The sequence below is a fragment of the Oryza brachyantha genome, chromosome 1 (assembly GCF_000231095.2).
Source record: "Oryza brachyantha chromosome 1, ObraRS2, whole genome shotgun sequence".
Lineage (NCBI taxonomy): Eukaryota > Viridiplantae > Streptophyta > Magnoliopsida > Poales > Poaceae > Oryza > Oryza brachyantha.
The window spans coordinates 4,625,370-4,639,997 of NC_023163.2; the positions used below are offsets into that span (position 1 = coordinate 4,625,370).

A 14,628-nucleotide genomic window follows, 5' to 3' on the forward strand; every position below is an offset into this window, starting at 1 on the left:
ATTAAAATTCTCTAAACTTCCTTTTTCTTATAAAATTGAAGGGGGTCTTAAATGCTACCTCTTATATCTGTTGATAGAGGGGCTATCTATTGTTTACTATTATTGTGATATGGTGTTATGATACCCATCACGGAAGGTGATGCAGTGACTTCACCTTGGTAGGGTTAGTGTGTCCGTGTGGGTATAGCAAAACTGAGCTGGGATCCTCTGCAGTAGCATGTACTACTGCAGAGGTGAACAGTATAGTGAATTTGCACTGGTTTTTAACCGTTAGATCAAAAAATGGATGGATCAGATTTGATTGCTACAGTACTGCTATGGATAAACAATTGTGTTTATCCATATCAACTCCCTCCATTCTAAAATATAAATATTTGTACCATCTAAATATTGTACCATAACATAAGCATTCCTTTTACCAATTTCCATGATTTTAACCATTCTAATAATTTCAAAGATTCAGATGCTTTGAAAAGAAATCTAAAAAAAATTCAAATTTAAAAATTGATCGCTGAAGTGACTAAAAAAGAATCTTTTAATAACTTCTTAGTCTATGCTAAACAATATAAAAAATATATATATATATATATATTTTGAAACGGAGTTAGCACTATACTATTCCAAATTGTGTTTATCCAGAGTAACCGTTTGAGTCCACATAAAATTGTCGGTAGGATTTTTCATGGTATGGAAACGATATAAATTATTAGCGTATGAAAATATATTTATTTTATTTGTAAATAAAATTCTATACAATCTTTTTTACAAAAAAAACAAGTAGTTTGAAAAATGTGTTATATCTCAACATCCAATAAAAAATGGTGCCTTAGCTTATTGTGTGTATAGAACAAATGGTGGCATTAGACTAGGATTTTTAGTGTATGACACAGTTTAGCAAACTAAATACCAGCCTTCGAGACTAAAAACCCTTGCACGGACAAACTCTTTACCCATTGTACTTTAAAACTTGGTACCCACATTAATGTAGGAGTTTAATAATGTTACATGGTAGTTGTTTTGGCTTTCCTGACATATTTACAAAAAAATATAATTTATGTATAAAATTTTTATATATGTGTTCTTAGTGATGTAATAGTAAAGACTGAAAAATAAACTACAAGAAAAAACCTTAAAATCAACTCTAAATTTAAGGCTAAAAATTCAAAATTTAGGCCTCCTCTTTGATTCAAAGGAAATTCACAGGATAGGAAAAAATCCTGTTGAATAGTATTCCTCTAAAAACCCCATGAAAATCCTTTGATCCGAACAACCCCTCAGAGGATTTCATTCCTAAACGAATTTTTCCTACAAAGCCCTTTGAATCAAAGGAATGAACCCTACGAAATACTATGAAATTCCTATGGAATGCCTTTTCCCATATAAGTTTTGGAGAAAATTTAACAAGAGGTAGAACCTTATGGAAAAAAACCTTTGAGTCTTTATCTCTTCTCGAATTCCTGTGTTTTTCCTATGCTCCAATCAAACGGTCATTTCTACGTTTTTTCTGTGTTTTGCAATCTTCTATTTAATGCTTACATTTCTATCAAAATTCTATGTTTTTTCTATTCCTCTGTTTTTTATTCATGTGATTCAAAGGGGCCTAGCTTATAACCAGAAGCCAAAAAAATAAAGCCACAACTGTCCCTTTCAATGTGTGTTAGGAGTTTTCTTTGGAATAATTTAGAAAGCATCATCAATATGTTGTTGGAGTTTTGGGTATATAACTTTATTTACCAGGTTTAAAACCTGATATATCCACAAATATTGTGGCTTATAATTTAACATTAAAAAGTCAAAATTAAAAATTAAAAACACCCCGTTGTTTGAAAATGAATATCCAACGAGATGCAGGTTTGCTTGTGTTTTGCTAAATGAATATCCAACGCGTTACAGATTTCAATAGGTTTGAAGTTGCACGTGGATGGAGCGCTGGGTTACCCTGGACTCACGGCACAAATTAAGATCTGAAACAGAAGTTTAATTTTAAAAAAAAGAAATTCTTGTCATGAACATGCTGATCTGTTGGACGAGAGTGGCAGATCTATTCCTCAGGATAAGATCACTCCAAATTATTAATTACATACATAAGCAAGCAAATGCCCCACCGATGTGTTCTCAAGTGACAACTGAGACTTTTTTTCTTTCTTTATTCATGCGCATGTTTACCGAACGGTTAAATGCTGTATTTTTTTAAAAAAATATATGGAAATTGCTTAAAATCAGAATAATTTATTTTTAAGTTTGTAACAACTAAAATACTCAATTAATTATGTGCTAATGTTTTTCCTTACTTTAAGTGTGCTAATTAGCCTCACTGCAGTTGCGAACGTGCCCACTGTAATGACACATGTAGCACCAAGCAGCTGGACACACCGGAAAAATATATATTTAATTGAAGTATAGGAGTGGATTTTACGTAGTTCTATTTAAATTTCTACATTTCCATGAACGATTTGCCTCCCTTTGTGTTCGTCCGTGTCATCCAATGCTTGGTGGGTTGCATGACCATCCTTATTAAGTTTTTTTTTCATAAAAAACAATATGTACTACCTCCATTTCATTTCATTTCATTTCATATAGTAAGAATTTATAGTTTTGCCTAAATTCATCAATTGACAAATGTATATAATTATATATATATGTTTAGATTAATTAGCATCCATATGAATCTAGATAAGAATAGAAAGTCTTTACACTATGAGATAGAGGGAGTAGATTATTATACTCCTATAAACGAAGCAGTCTCTATCCACTTTTTCATCAAGTGCTCAAGCAGATCTATAAGCACTTGTCAAATATCCATCCGGGTCCATGACACGATCAGGAAGAAAGAAAAAAAAAACTAGAGAATCGCCATGTTAATATGTTATTATCATATCAAGTGGGTGGCAACACCGTGCCACGATCGTGTATACAACTAGTGAGGATAGTACAAAACTAATAGAACGTAGTGATGAAATAATTAGCAAAGTAATCCTCGCAGGAAAAAGATGAAATTAAAGCAATGCGATGAATCAAAGCTGTTGGTTTGTTTGGGAATGAGATATTAGAATCGAATTAAATTCCTGGAGGCAGATGTGTGAACTTGGTAACCTCCACGGTCCACCCACAGATCTCAAGCATACCGCAAATAAATCAACGGGTCCCAGTTCGATTTGGAAAGCAAAGCTCATTGACAAGTATGGGGGCACGTATGCGGCAGAGCCATAATTTGCATAGCAAAATTGCTGTACGTACGACTTTCTCGTAAAAATCATATAGATGAAAGACGATACGAGGTCAAAGCGTAAGCTGTAATTAAATGGCATGATGTACAAGTATGCATGGCGAGCGCTGATTGTTGCACGATTTTCGTGTCAGAAAATCGCATGTATAGCAACGCTGTTTGCATAGTTTGTGCACGATTCTGAGAACAGTGGATCTTTACAACGAAATTCATGATATATCCTGAGAGCAGGAAAAAAAATCATGATTACAGTTAGCCAATCCCAATAAAAGTTTTATAGCAGTTTTATTCTCAATAAATCAGATGTCGCGTAAACATTTTAATAATATAGCAACATTATTATGAAGAGAAAGGACGTGTTTTATGATGAACTGGGCATACCCTTAGTCCAAGACTATTAAACTAGTTGAAATTGGTATTGAAGATTAGTGTGTTAAATCTCTCATATAATAACTAGAAGGTCACTATTAAATACTATAACTATTAGCTGAAACGATGAAAATGAAATTGTGCATTAGAGACTTTGCTTCGTCACTCTAAACTTTTTATATGATATAGCACTCTTGGAATGGTCTTTATGCGAGGAAATTATCCAGTTTCCCTTGCTCATCAGAAAAAAAAAGGTGAAGTTCATTTTACCTCCTAAACTATTGTCAAAGTCTAAAAGTCAACTCTTAATTAATTGCCAAACTTAAAAACATTGCTAGAGTAGTATCTTAAACGGTTAATAATTTAGCAGGGGGTAAAATATTTGGTTTCGTGCGGATTGATGTTTAGATTTTGACTATAGTTGAGGGCGGGGGGAGGCGTGTTCGTTGCCACCCATAAGTTAACTTATGTCCTTCGTTTTCCATGCGCACGCTTTTTGAACTGTTAAACGGTATATTTTTCGCAAAAAAATTCTATAGAAAAGTTATTATAAAAAATCATACTAATCTATTTTATATTTTTTAATAATGAATAATTAATTAATCATGTGCTAATCTATTACTACGTTTTCCGTGCCAAGGATAAGTTAACTTATCCCCTCAAGCCGAACGCGGCCTAAGGGTGTGTTGCCATGTGTCATTTAACCTAGGTTAAGTGGGTTTTTGTTTCGAAAAACTATTATTGATGTATTTGATTAATAATAGTTTTTGAAACCAAATAAAAGTCCATTGAGGCTAAAACTTTCTTTCATCTAGATTTGTACGGGTCCATCTCATATTTTCCTATCACGTAGCAATTACTCTCATACAGAAATTTAATGATCTATCAAGTCTATAAAATTGTGAAATAAAAGAGACCACTAAGAGATCTTTTATTTTCCAGAATAAAACTAAAACACTGACGTGACTTAGAAACTATGAAATAAAAATAGCCACTAAAAATAGCCTAAAATACAGATTCTTGGACCCACAGCCCTGCCGATCAGACTCTACACGTGGCTTGGTCAAACGCTTTGAAGCCAATATAACGCGATAAATGTATACATTTTTGTTCGCCCTACTCAGTTCCTGGGGAATGAAAATTGGAATAGCTTTCTCGTGGCCAGGCATGTGATTCCTATTTGCATCAAGTCCCCTATCTGGGCAGTCAAGTGGATGTACTCTACATGAGTAAGCCAAGAGAGTCCTCAATAAATCATCTAAATTAAATCATTTATATCTTCATTTAGATGATCATCTAAAATAGTTTCTATCATTTATATCTTTTTTATTTTAGCAGATCATCCATATATGACATCCTCTATATTTCTTTAGAGGATGGAAAGAGAACATCTAAATATAGAGTTTCTCTCTCTAAATATGGATGTCATATAAAAATAAAGGATAAGATGGATGTTCTGCTGGAGCTTAATCTTTACCTTTCATCCACCAATCCACTATTTTTAGGATAGAGGATGTGATAGATGAACCGTTGGGTACCAAAGTGCTAGACTGACATTGTTGCAATTTTCTGGCCTCCACTGTGCCACATGGAAATAAAAAGAAGAAAATATTGTGACAGTGACGGTCTTTTAGTAAGTAGACATACAACATTGTCTAAACAATTTAACCTTATATTTTACTTAGACGTCGTCGGAGTCATGTGATCCCGACGGAACATCGTAACTCCCTGGTGTTTATTCTTGTTAGAAGACGTCAATACTTGTATATGAGTTTAGTGGGCTGATCTAATGGATGAATTCTCGCGCGTTTGTTAATAAGCTTGAATATTTATGTAACTTAGATAGTTTATACATATATTTTTATACCTTTTGTGATAGAATGTTTATATATAAAAATGTACATATAAATAAATTTAAATATAAATTATCTAGTAGAAAAGATGCCTATTTTAAGACTGTCATCTTTGAAAGTTGTATAGGTAAATATTATACACTAAAACATTATTTATATATATACACACATACGTACGTACTTATGTATGTACACAAAAAGTACTTGTGTGGGTTAGTGAGCAGAGACGTTCGCTTGTTAGCACTTTGGCGTTCAATAGGATTTCATTTGTGCTTTTTATGGTTCTAGAGTGTATATCTGCTATAATATATTAGTATGGTTTGTTTGAAATTTATTAGTTATATTATTTGCTCCAGTAGGAGAAAGTATATATCTTTTTACCAAAGTGAAAGTAGTACGAGTATAACATTTAGCTACGTAAGGAATGTACATCCACTTTAACCAAGGCGTACGTATGATCATTTGGATTCGGCTCTTTCCGGCGAGCCTCTCCTCGCCGTTGATCTCAAATAAGGCAAACTTTATTTTATATTATAAAAATAAAATAAGGAAAGAAATTAAAGAAAACAATAAATCACCAGATCGCAGCATATAAAGCTACGCGCACCAACCCATCCCTACCCGAGAAGCCGCCCATCACCTCCCTCCCCGCAATGGCGACTCGCCGCCGCTCCTTCCCGCTCGTCCCGCTCCTCCTGTTCCTCCTGGCCGCCGCCGCCTACGGCCGCCTCATCTCCGACGGCTCGCCAGCGGCACCGTCCACCTCCCTCCTCTCCTCCAACCCGGTCTCGGCCGTGTTACGCCTCTCCACCTCCGCCTCGCCGGCGGCCGCGGGGGAGAAGTGCGAGCAGTCGTACGGGTTCCTCCCCTGCACCACCACCGTGCTCGGGAACGTGTTCCTGGTGCTCGCCTATGGGTTCCTCATGTACAAGGCGGCCACCTTCCTGTCGGCCGGCAGTGAGCTGCTGCTCGAGATCATGGGGCCCGGCCTCGTCGGCGGCCTCCTCCTCCCCATCCTCGGCGCCCTCCCGGACGCGCTCCTTGTCCTCGGTAAGCTCGTACTTGCTTGCTTCCTTCGTTGGCCTCTTATGTTCTTTGATGAACTGAGACGTATTCGATAGTTTGCCTACTCGTCTGGTTGGTTGAAGGTTTAGGACTACTCCAAGCTCTCTTCTCTCTCACTCTAGGAGTAAAACTTTCGGATATTTTAACATCCAAGGTTCAGAATTTTTCTTGGAATTAGACTGGTAAAATTCAGCGTGTTCGTGAAGACAGAAAAATGTTCGACTCTTGGCTTGTTTCAGATCTGAAGTACTACGTGATACTACTTGTTAGTCTTGTGACTGAACTAGAGTGCGTTATATTTCAAAAAAAATAAAAACAGAGTATAAGCTCTAGTAGTAAAGTATGCCTTTTGATTAACCTCCTCTGCTTATTCCAGGAATTAGTTCTGATGAGCTCTACTTTTTCTCTGAAATGTGTCAGATAAGCTGCTAAAGTTCCACCAGTGCTTGTCCTGTGATTTTGACTTTTCCCGCTTTCTCATTACCTTTTATTATCATGTTCTTGCATAATTGACCTTTTGTATGGAATATATCTTTGTGAATTGCATGTATTTGATTGGTTGATGTGATCGACTTTTACTGTGTTGCATGTATCTTGTATTATTGTACATAACAAATATGATATTTCAGAGGAAATCAGTAGGGCATATATTTGATATTTTACTCCTACCACTTTACATCCAAAGCTCCAAGTTATATTTAACCAAATTACTGTAGCTTAGCTTAAGACATCATAAGGCAGCATGTTCTGCAACTGGATAGAGTAGTTGGAGTTTGGCTTTCTAAAATTTATGCTTTTCTGTTATGTCTTCCTTTCAAGACCAGTGCCGATCTTGTCACGCGAAAATATCAGAAGATCACATCAATCACATGCTTTAACTCTCACGGTAAACATTTGTGGCATAGTAAATGTTTACGTTATTTTAACTACTTCGCTCTGAGATTTGTAAAGTTTTCCAAGAAGGTGCCCTCTTGGTTAATTGCTTTCCTGCACCATAAAGAACCTAAGTTCTCCATAGATCGTAAGAAACATAGCTCCAGTACTAGTGAAATTTATAGCCATCTACACATCTTCATGTACTAATTTATTAAAAAAAGTAGAGTACTGATTTGGCTGTAAACTACTGTAATAGCATAGCTGGCAGGTTTGATACATTGATTGCAAAGAGATCTGAAATTAAATGATTGTTCTATTAATTTAACACTTACCCTATTTATACTCTTCTTTTTGCAAAGAGATCTGAAATTAAATGATTGTTCTGTTAATTTAACACTTACCCTATTTATACTCTTCTAAAAGAAGGGTGGTGTCAGTGAATCTATCACCCATCAACTCTTTTGTACCATCTCTAAGAGATATGTAATGTTTGACACCATCGACTTTTAGATATATGTTTGATTATTTGTCTTGAACTTTTTTGAAAATATAAGAAAAACATAGGTCATGCCTAAACTTAATTTATTGACAAAACAAATCACAAAAAATGAATAATAGTTGCATAATAATGGATAACTTGTCGCTGTGTAAAAAACAATCCCTTTGTTGTCATTATATAAAAAGAATATTACTCAATCTAAAAACATGTAGTTATATATGCATTTTTCATATAGCATATTGCTCAAAACAGATTTCTCCAGGTCCATGTGCTACAATCATGAAGCTACTCATGCTTTACTGCGCTGAATATCCAACCCTGTGCTTCATCTGCATTCGTACACACGCCCAATCACAGTTCTGATCTATTTGTTCTGTCACAATAACAGTGTCTGGTCTGTCCGGGAGCAGAGAGACCGCACAAAGTCAAGTCCTGATCGGAATGGGGTTGCTTGCTGGTTCGACTGTCTTTCTTCTCACCGTGCTCTGGGGAACCTGTGTTGTTGTTGGCAAGTGTGACATTGGGCCAAATGGTGTTGCAGTTGATTTACAGAACAATAAGGGCTTCAGCTTAACTGGTAAATTGCTTCTTGTATTTAAGATTGTTATTAATGTAGTCTATGGTGCTTGGTGATCCTGTAACATCTAAATCCTAAAGTAGAGTGGTGGAGCTTCAGTTTATATCTCTACATGGCTGCATCTTTCGTGGAGTAATGTTTAATATGATTACACAAATCTTACATTTCCATATACACTGATCTATGGCTGCTTCTGTTTATGAATGTATTCTATTTGGCAGTTAGGGTTAACATGTCAAAAACCACAAGCCTACTGCTACTAATTCTCAATACTGTGCTAAGCTTGCCCTTCTATTTCTTTGATCTACTACTAGTAATAGCCATTGAATGTAGATCCACAAACTTTCTTTTTCAGGCACAGGTATTTCAACTGATGTACAAACCAGCTATGCAGCACGGATCATGGGAATATCTGTTATTCCCTTTATCATAGCTCAGTTCCCGAAAATGTTGAAGACTCACCACGGACAGCGTCTAGCTGTTTTGCTGGCACTTATTGTCTCATTCTTGCTCGTGCTCGCCTATTGTCTATACCAGGTAATCACAATCATGTTTATAGTCTTGTGAGTAAGGACACTTGAGAGCCTCCTGAAACGATGGCAAAGGTTGCAAACTCTAATCTCTAGATTTTGACTGTTAGGTTCTGCATTTTGCTTCAGGTTTTCCAGCCATGGATTCAGAGGAGGAAGCTTGCATATGCAAAGCACAAGCATGTGATCTCCGGAATCCTCAGGAATGCCCAAAAGGAAGCGCTCGGGCGTCTGCTTAATGAGGATGGCACACCTAATGAAAATGTCATTAAAAAGTTGGTGCTTAGACATATTACTGCTGTCGATATGCCAACAGAAAGTTCATGAACATTTTCTTACATCACATGAACCTTGTATATCCTCACACGCAGGTTGTTCCACAAGATTGACATGGATCAGAGCCAAACCTTGTCCCGATCTGAGCTTCATGCGCTTCTCGTTGGGATCAACTTTGAGGAGATTGACTTTGACAAGGAGGATGCTGTTGACAAGATCATGAATGACTTCGACACATCACGCAATACGGTCGTCGAGGAAGCAGAGTTTGTCGAGGGGATGAAGAGGTGGCTACACGAGGCCAAGCGCAGTGTGCCGGGTAGTGGTGCCTATTCCACCAAGTTTATGAGTGATTACCATGCGGTATATAGTTCTCTTACTTGGTTTTTAATAAGATTTTCCATTCATATGAGAATTTCCTGAAAATCTAGGTTTAAATGCTGAAAAAATGTCTGAATTATACAGAGAACAAGGCAGGAGCACGACCTGCTGGTAGAAGCATCTGATGAGACAGTGGAGAGCGTTGAGAACCCTGGGTGGTGCATCACCAAAGCCGTGGGGCTCCTGCTTCTGGGCAGTGCCATTGCTGCTGCATTCGCTGACCCGCTTGTTGATGCAGTCCACAACTTCTCCAACGCCTCGCACATCCCATCCTTCTTCATTTCGTTCATCGCCCTCCCGCTGGCAACCAACTCCAGCGAGGCTGTATCTGCGATCATCTTCGCTAGCAGGAAGAAGCTACGGACCAGTTCCCTTACTTTCTCTGAGGTACATCACTGAAAGAAGCAGTGATTCCTTTTAGCTTTGAAAACCGTTTCTACTTCCAATTCAGATGTACACTAAAATGTTACTGATTTTGAGTGTTGTACTCTTCTTTTTGCAGGTATATGGTGGTGTGACCATGAACAACACGCTGTGCTTGGGCGTGTTCTTGGCGCTCATTTACATCAGGAATTTGACATGGGACTTCTCATCAGAGGTGCTTATAATTCTGCTCGTCTGCGTCATCATGGGACTCTTCACAAGCTTCAAAACCACATTCCCACTCTGGACCTGTCTTGTGGCATACATGCTGTACCCGCTTTCGCTCGTCGTCGTCTACATCCTCGACTTCGTCTTTGGCTGGTCATAAGCTAACGCTTCTGAACTGCTTTTGACGGCTACTATTGTTTCAGTTTGATCTTGTAAATTTGCGCCCCCACCCCCTGTAATTTATCTGTCTAGACTTCACGCTTTGCATTGTATGTTGTGCCTATCTTAAAGTTCCTTTTTGTTCTAGTTTATTCTGATGTTGAACAGACATGAACACAATAACAATTGAGAGTTACCTGAAAGTAGCAAAGCTCAATTCTGGAATTGGCATTCTAGGCAGTTGAAAAGTTCTGCTAAACTTTACCCTTTCTGTGAAGAAAAATCGACGTGTAGTGCAACCGTAGATTACATTTACAAAAATTTATTTAAATTTCTAATTGAAACAAATCTCATCCGTGTCTGAACATGTTCAGTTTCACTATGCCGCGTACTACACTATGCCGCGTGCTAGATCTGTGAAAAACAGACCCCACACGTTAGCTGTAGTGCCCATCCAGCACATGCTTTCATTTCCTTGTTGAAGCTGTTGCTGCATCAACACTACATGATGTATTCATCTGACACCCTTTTCTGTTGAGTTTCTACTACATTTGGCACGATCTTATCTGGACCCATGTGTAAATATAAATGCTTCATTTTTTCTATTATGCCATACTCTCTGCTGTGCTAGAAATGAAATGGGTGACAATTTAACCATCAGCAGATGTTTATTGGAAGTGAAAACATCTTCTAAAAGCAACTGATGATACATCTGATCTTACTGACTAAACAAGTTCCTAGTTTTTTCCACATGACAGGATAACTGGGTAAAGCTCATTGCAGATTTTTTTTTTTTTTTTGAGAAAGCAACAGGATAAGTTCAGTTCAGCAATTTCCTAGCTTCAGCTCTAAGTCGATGCCTTCGGATACGTCGACCTTGCACTCGCTCAAGGTTCTTTCGCAGCGAACCGGACCGACTGGAAGGAAGCTGTAGAATGGCTGCGACGACGACGATGACGGAATGTCGTTTCCCTGAAGTTCAGATTCATCAGTTAGTCCAACACAATTTCACAGCCAAATGACACATTACAGGTTTCAGAATATGGTAGAGCATCATCATTCACTTGCCTGAGATGCCATGGCACTGAAGTCGTTATACGATGGCATCACATGAGGCTGCTTGATGAGGTGTGGAGGCTGTGAACTCAAGGTGAGAAAGGCAGGTTCTCTGGCACGGCCGTTCTCCTTGCTGCTTATGCAATGAGCAAAGTCAGTTGTCCAGTCTGAATAATTTGCATTGGCACTGCATCACATATCAAAGCATAATCAAATTATCCGTGAAAACCCTTTCCGAAGAAGAAAAAAGAATGCACCCGAACGTGGTACTTTTCTTCAGGGAAACAAGGTATTCAAATTCATTCTTTTGGTCTTTGCTTTCTGCTAGTATTACACAGGAGACTTGTGTTCAGAAAAAAAAAAAGAGAAAACCTGGAAAGATCAATTTGACAAAACAGTGAATACTTTTACTTTGTAGTGATGCAGATGAAACCGAGTAAAAAGCAAGAGAAAACCGAGTAAAGACTCAATTTTGTTTATGAATGATTGTAACTCTTAAAACAAAAACGGAATCTTTGTTTCAGATATAAAGCACAGAGCCAACAAGTGAATTCGCATTGCAAATCTACCTGAAATAATTTGATGCTCTCAACTCGTATCTACTCAGGTCAGAACAAACATCGGCCAACCCGACCAGCTCGCCGGTCGTCGTCCTCGTGGAGAAAGGCACCACCGGAGGAGGGGCTCTGCTCGTCGTCCTGAAGGCGGCCATGCCCTCGAACATGAACGGCCAGGACCTATCCACGCCGGCCGTCTCCTGCAAAACTCTAACCACGCTCACATTTAGCGACCATCACATGCGCAATCACCCACCACGCGTCGAGGCTTGAGACATACCCTCTCCTCCTCTGCCGCCGCCGACGCCGCCGCTGCCGTGACGCTGCTCCTGCTGCTGCTGCTTCTGTACATTTGGTTTGAAGGGGGCTCCGTTGGGTGGCGCGACGACGCCGTCAGCGACAGGCCCGTGCTCACCTGAACAGGCCAAAAGATTTGAACGGGTTTAAGAACTGAGGCCACGCCGGCGGTGCCCGCCGCGCCGTGACACGAAGAGATCGAGGCGGGGGCACGTACCATTGGGGATGGAGGCTGCGGGCATGTGCTCCTCTTGTACGCATGTTTGATGGGATCCACTGGACTCCAGAGCGCCGGCGAGAAGCCACCGTCCACCGCCGACCTCGACTGCAGGGCGCTGAACGCGAGAGTCGGCGGCGGCGGAGGGAGGTGATGGACGAGGCTGCCATCACCGCCGAGCGCGTGGGAGGACAACACAGTGCCTCCTCCTCCACCCTCTATCTTCTTCTGCTCCTCGATCCGGAGTTTCTCCAGTTGCGCCACGCCGAGACCGCGCTGCGGAATCTTTTTCGGCTTGTTCTTTCTCGACGCCCGCGCGACGCCGGTGCCCGCCATACTGCCGCCGCCGCCGCCGTACTTCGCCAGCTGCTGCTGCAGCTGCAGGTGATTACTCCCGCCGTGCTCCTGCACCATATCTCCGCACCAAATCAACCGCGCATCACACGCCTCGGCCGGTTCTTGACGATCGCAGGCAACCTATCCCCGATCAAAGAAGAAGACAGGGAGGAGAGATGAACGCGGGCGCATGCAACCGCAACCGCAGCGCAGCACGGTTGTCGCAGGCTACCGAATCCGATCGAGGAGGAGGAGGAGGGAGGCGCGGGGCAATGGAGGCGCATGAGCTGAGGGGGGTATATATAGGTGAGGAGGATGAGGCGAAGAGTGTGGGAGCGAGCGGTGAGGTGATTGGGTGGCAGGCGCAGGCGCGGGAGACTCGGGAGCAGGAGATCCAGATAGATAGAGGGGGATGGATCGTCGTCGTCGTCGCACGTCGAACGAAGGAATCTTGTTCCTCTCGCTCGGCTGATTTGCCGCCCAAACCCTCGCTCCACTTTGCTTCCTATTCTCTCGATCCAATCGCACACGCCCCCCGTTGTCTCTCTCGGCTTTCGCCTTCGCCTTCTCCAAGGTTGTAGGAGTGAAGGGGGCCGAAATGCCAGGAGCAAAGGGTGGGACAGTTCAGAGCGAACGGCTGCGGCAAACTAAGCGCCCGTGATAACTGGCCTCTTGGTCTTATTTTTTTAAAATAAACTACTATGTTGGCCCACGCAGAATGCCCATGTAGATTTAAGTCATTTTTATGTTTTAATTATATATTTTTTATCTTTAAACTTGAAAATATGTGTTTGTTTACCTTTATTAATAAAAAAATATCCGTACGTTGCACCGGGTCAAGTAAATCTTAATTATTTAAATTAAATATTTTTTGAAAATAAATCATGTGTCGAGTCAATAATAGATAGAATTGATTTGAAGCGTGCACTAAACATTGTTATGTTATTTTAAATGAAGTTCTATAGGTTCTATTCCCTTTGATTTTTTAAAAAATAGTTTATGTAGAAAAAAATACAAGAAATTTAAGAAGAATGAACTCTTTGAGAGGGAGCTGAGTACTACAAGAAACACCTCCAAGATAGCTACAAATATTTTTGATATTTTCATTACTTTTTCTCTCTCCAAAACCGACGAAAATATAAAATAATGCCATAAGTGTGGCTAATTATCAATTTTTTACGGTGCCCTCTGACCAAATCACGATCTTTTAGTGTTCTATAGCAAAGAGCATAAACTTTCAGTGCCCTGTAGCAAATTTGTCCTAAAATTTTTAAACTATTGTCTTAATATATCTTATATATAAAATTATAACAAACAACGCTATAAATTTAAAAATATATCTAAATTGTAATAATTAATTAGTTGGGTCATCTAAAGAAAATTGATTATATAAAATAGTTAATAATAAACAAATGTTAATTTACTATTATTATCTTTAGTGACATGTAGCAAATTTGCCCTAAAATTTTCAATCTATTGTCTTGATATATCTTAGATATAAAATTATAATAGACAATGCTATAAAATTGGGAATAAATCTAAATTGTAATAATTAATTAGTTAGGTCATCTAAACAAAATTGTTATCTAAAGCAGTTAAATAATAAACAAATGTTAATTTACTATTATTGTTTTGTGGGTAATTTATTTTATAAACAAATTGGTGGTGCTGGAAAAAGAACACAACAATGACTTTTTCAAAGATGTCGGTGCTGAAAAAAGGAAATCAAAACCGATAAACCGAGTGGAAATCAAACCCAGAAT

At 39.2% G+C, this 14,628-nt stretch overlaps 2 protein-coding genes across 3 annotated transcripts; one reads left to right on the forward strand and one right to left on the reverse strand.

Moving 5' to 3' along the window:
• Window positions 1–6,073: 6,073 nt before the first annotated feature.
• Window positions 6,074–10,627, forward strand: LOC102712578 (sodium/calcium exchanger NCL1). The gene is made up of 7 exons (XM_006643837.2): window positions 6,074–6,498; window positions 8,277–8,465; window positions 8,821–9,002; window positions 9,125–9,270; window positions 9,367–9,634; window positions 9,737–10,039; window positions 10,155–10,627. The coding sequence occupies exons 1-7, from the start codon at window positions 6,102–6,104 to the stop codon at window positions 10,401–10,403; spliced, it is 1,734 nt and encodes a 577-aa protein (XP_006643900.1). The 5' UTR covers window positions 6,074–6,101; the 3' UTR covers window positions 10,404–10,627.
• Window positions 10,628–10,893: 266 nt separating this feature from the next.
• On the reverse strand, window positions 10,894–13,394 carry LOC102712854 (protein SPEAR2-like). Of its 2 annotated transcripts, none has more exons than XM_006643838.3 (5): window positions 12,530–13,394; window positions 12,296–12,430; window positions 12,028–12,215; window positions 11,471–11,645; window positions 10,894–11,374 (listed from the first exon to the last, which is right to left on the reverse strand). In XM_006643838.3, exons 1-5 carry the CDS (start codon window positions 12,941–12,943, stop codon window positions 11,228–11,230), a joined length of 1,059 nt encoding a protein of 352 aa, XP_006643901.3. In that variant the 5' UTR covers window positions 12,944–13,394; the 3' UTR covers window positions 10,894–11,227. The 2 variants fall into 2 exon arrangements, with proteins under 2 accessions (XP_006643901.3, XP_040379280.1); XM_040523346.1 differs by having other exon boundaries at window positions 11,471–11,591; window positions 12,530–13,391.
• Between the last annotated feature and the right edge of the window lie 1,234 nt (window positions 13,395–14,628).

Coding starts and splice junctions, on each gene's coding strand:
- LOC102712578 (XM_006643837.2), top strand. CDS start 6,102: ATGGCGACTCGCCGCCGCTCCTTCCCGCTCGTCCCGCTCCTCCTGTTC. Junction 6,499..8,276: donor GGACGCGCTCCTTGTCCTCG/GTAAGCTCGTAC, acceptor TCACAATAACAG/TGTCTGGTCTGTCCGGGAGC. Junction 10,040..10,154: donor GTTCCCTTACTTTCTCTGAG/GTACATCACTGA, acceptor TTCTTTTTGCAG/GTATATGGTGGTGTGACCAT.
- LOC102712854 (XM_006643838.3), bottom strand. CDS start 12,943: ATGGTGCAGGAGCACGGCGGGAGTAATCACCTGCAGCTGCAGCAGCAG. Junction 12,431..12,529: donor CGCAGCCTCCATCCCCAATG/GTACGTGCCCCC, acceptor TGGCCTGTTCAG/GTGAGCACGGGCCTGTCGCT. Junction 11,646..12,027: donor AGAGCATCAAATTATTTCAG/GTAGATTTGCAA, acceptor TATGTGATGCAG/TGCCAATGCAAATTATTCAG.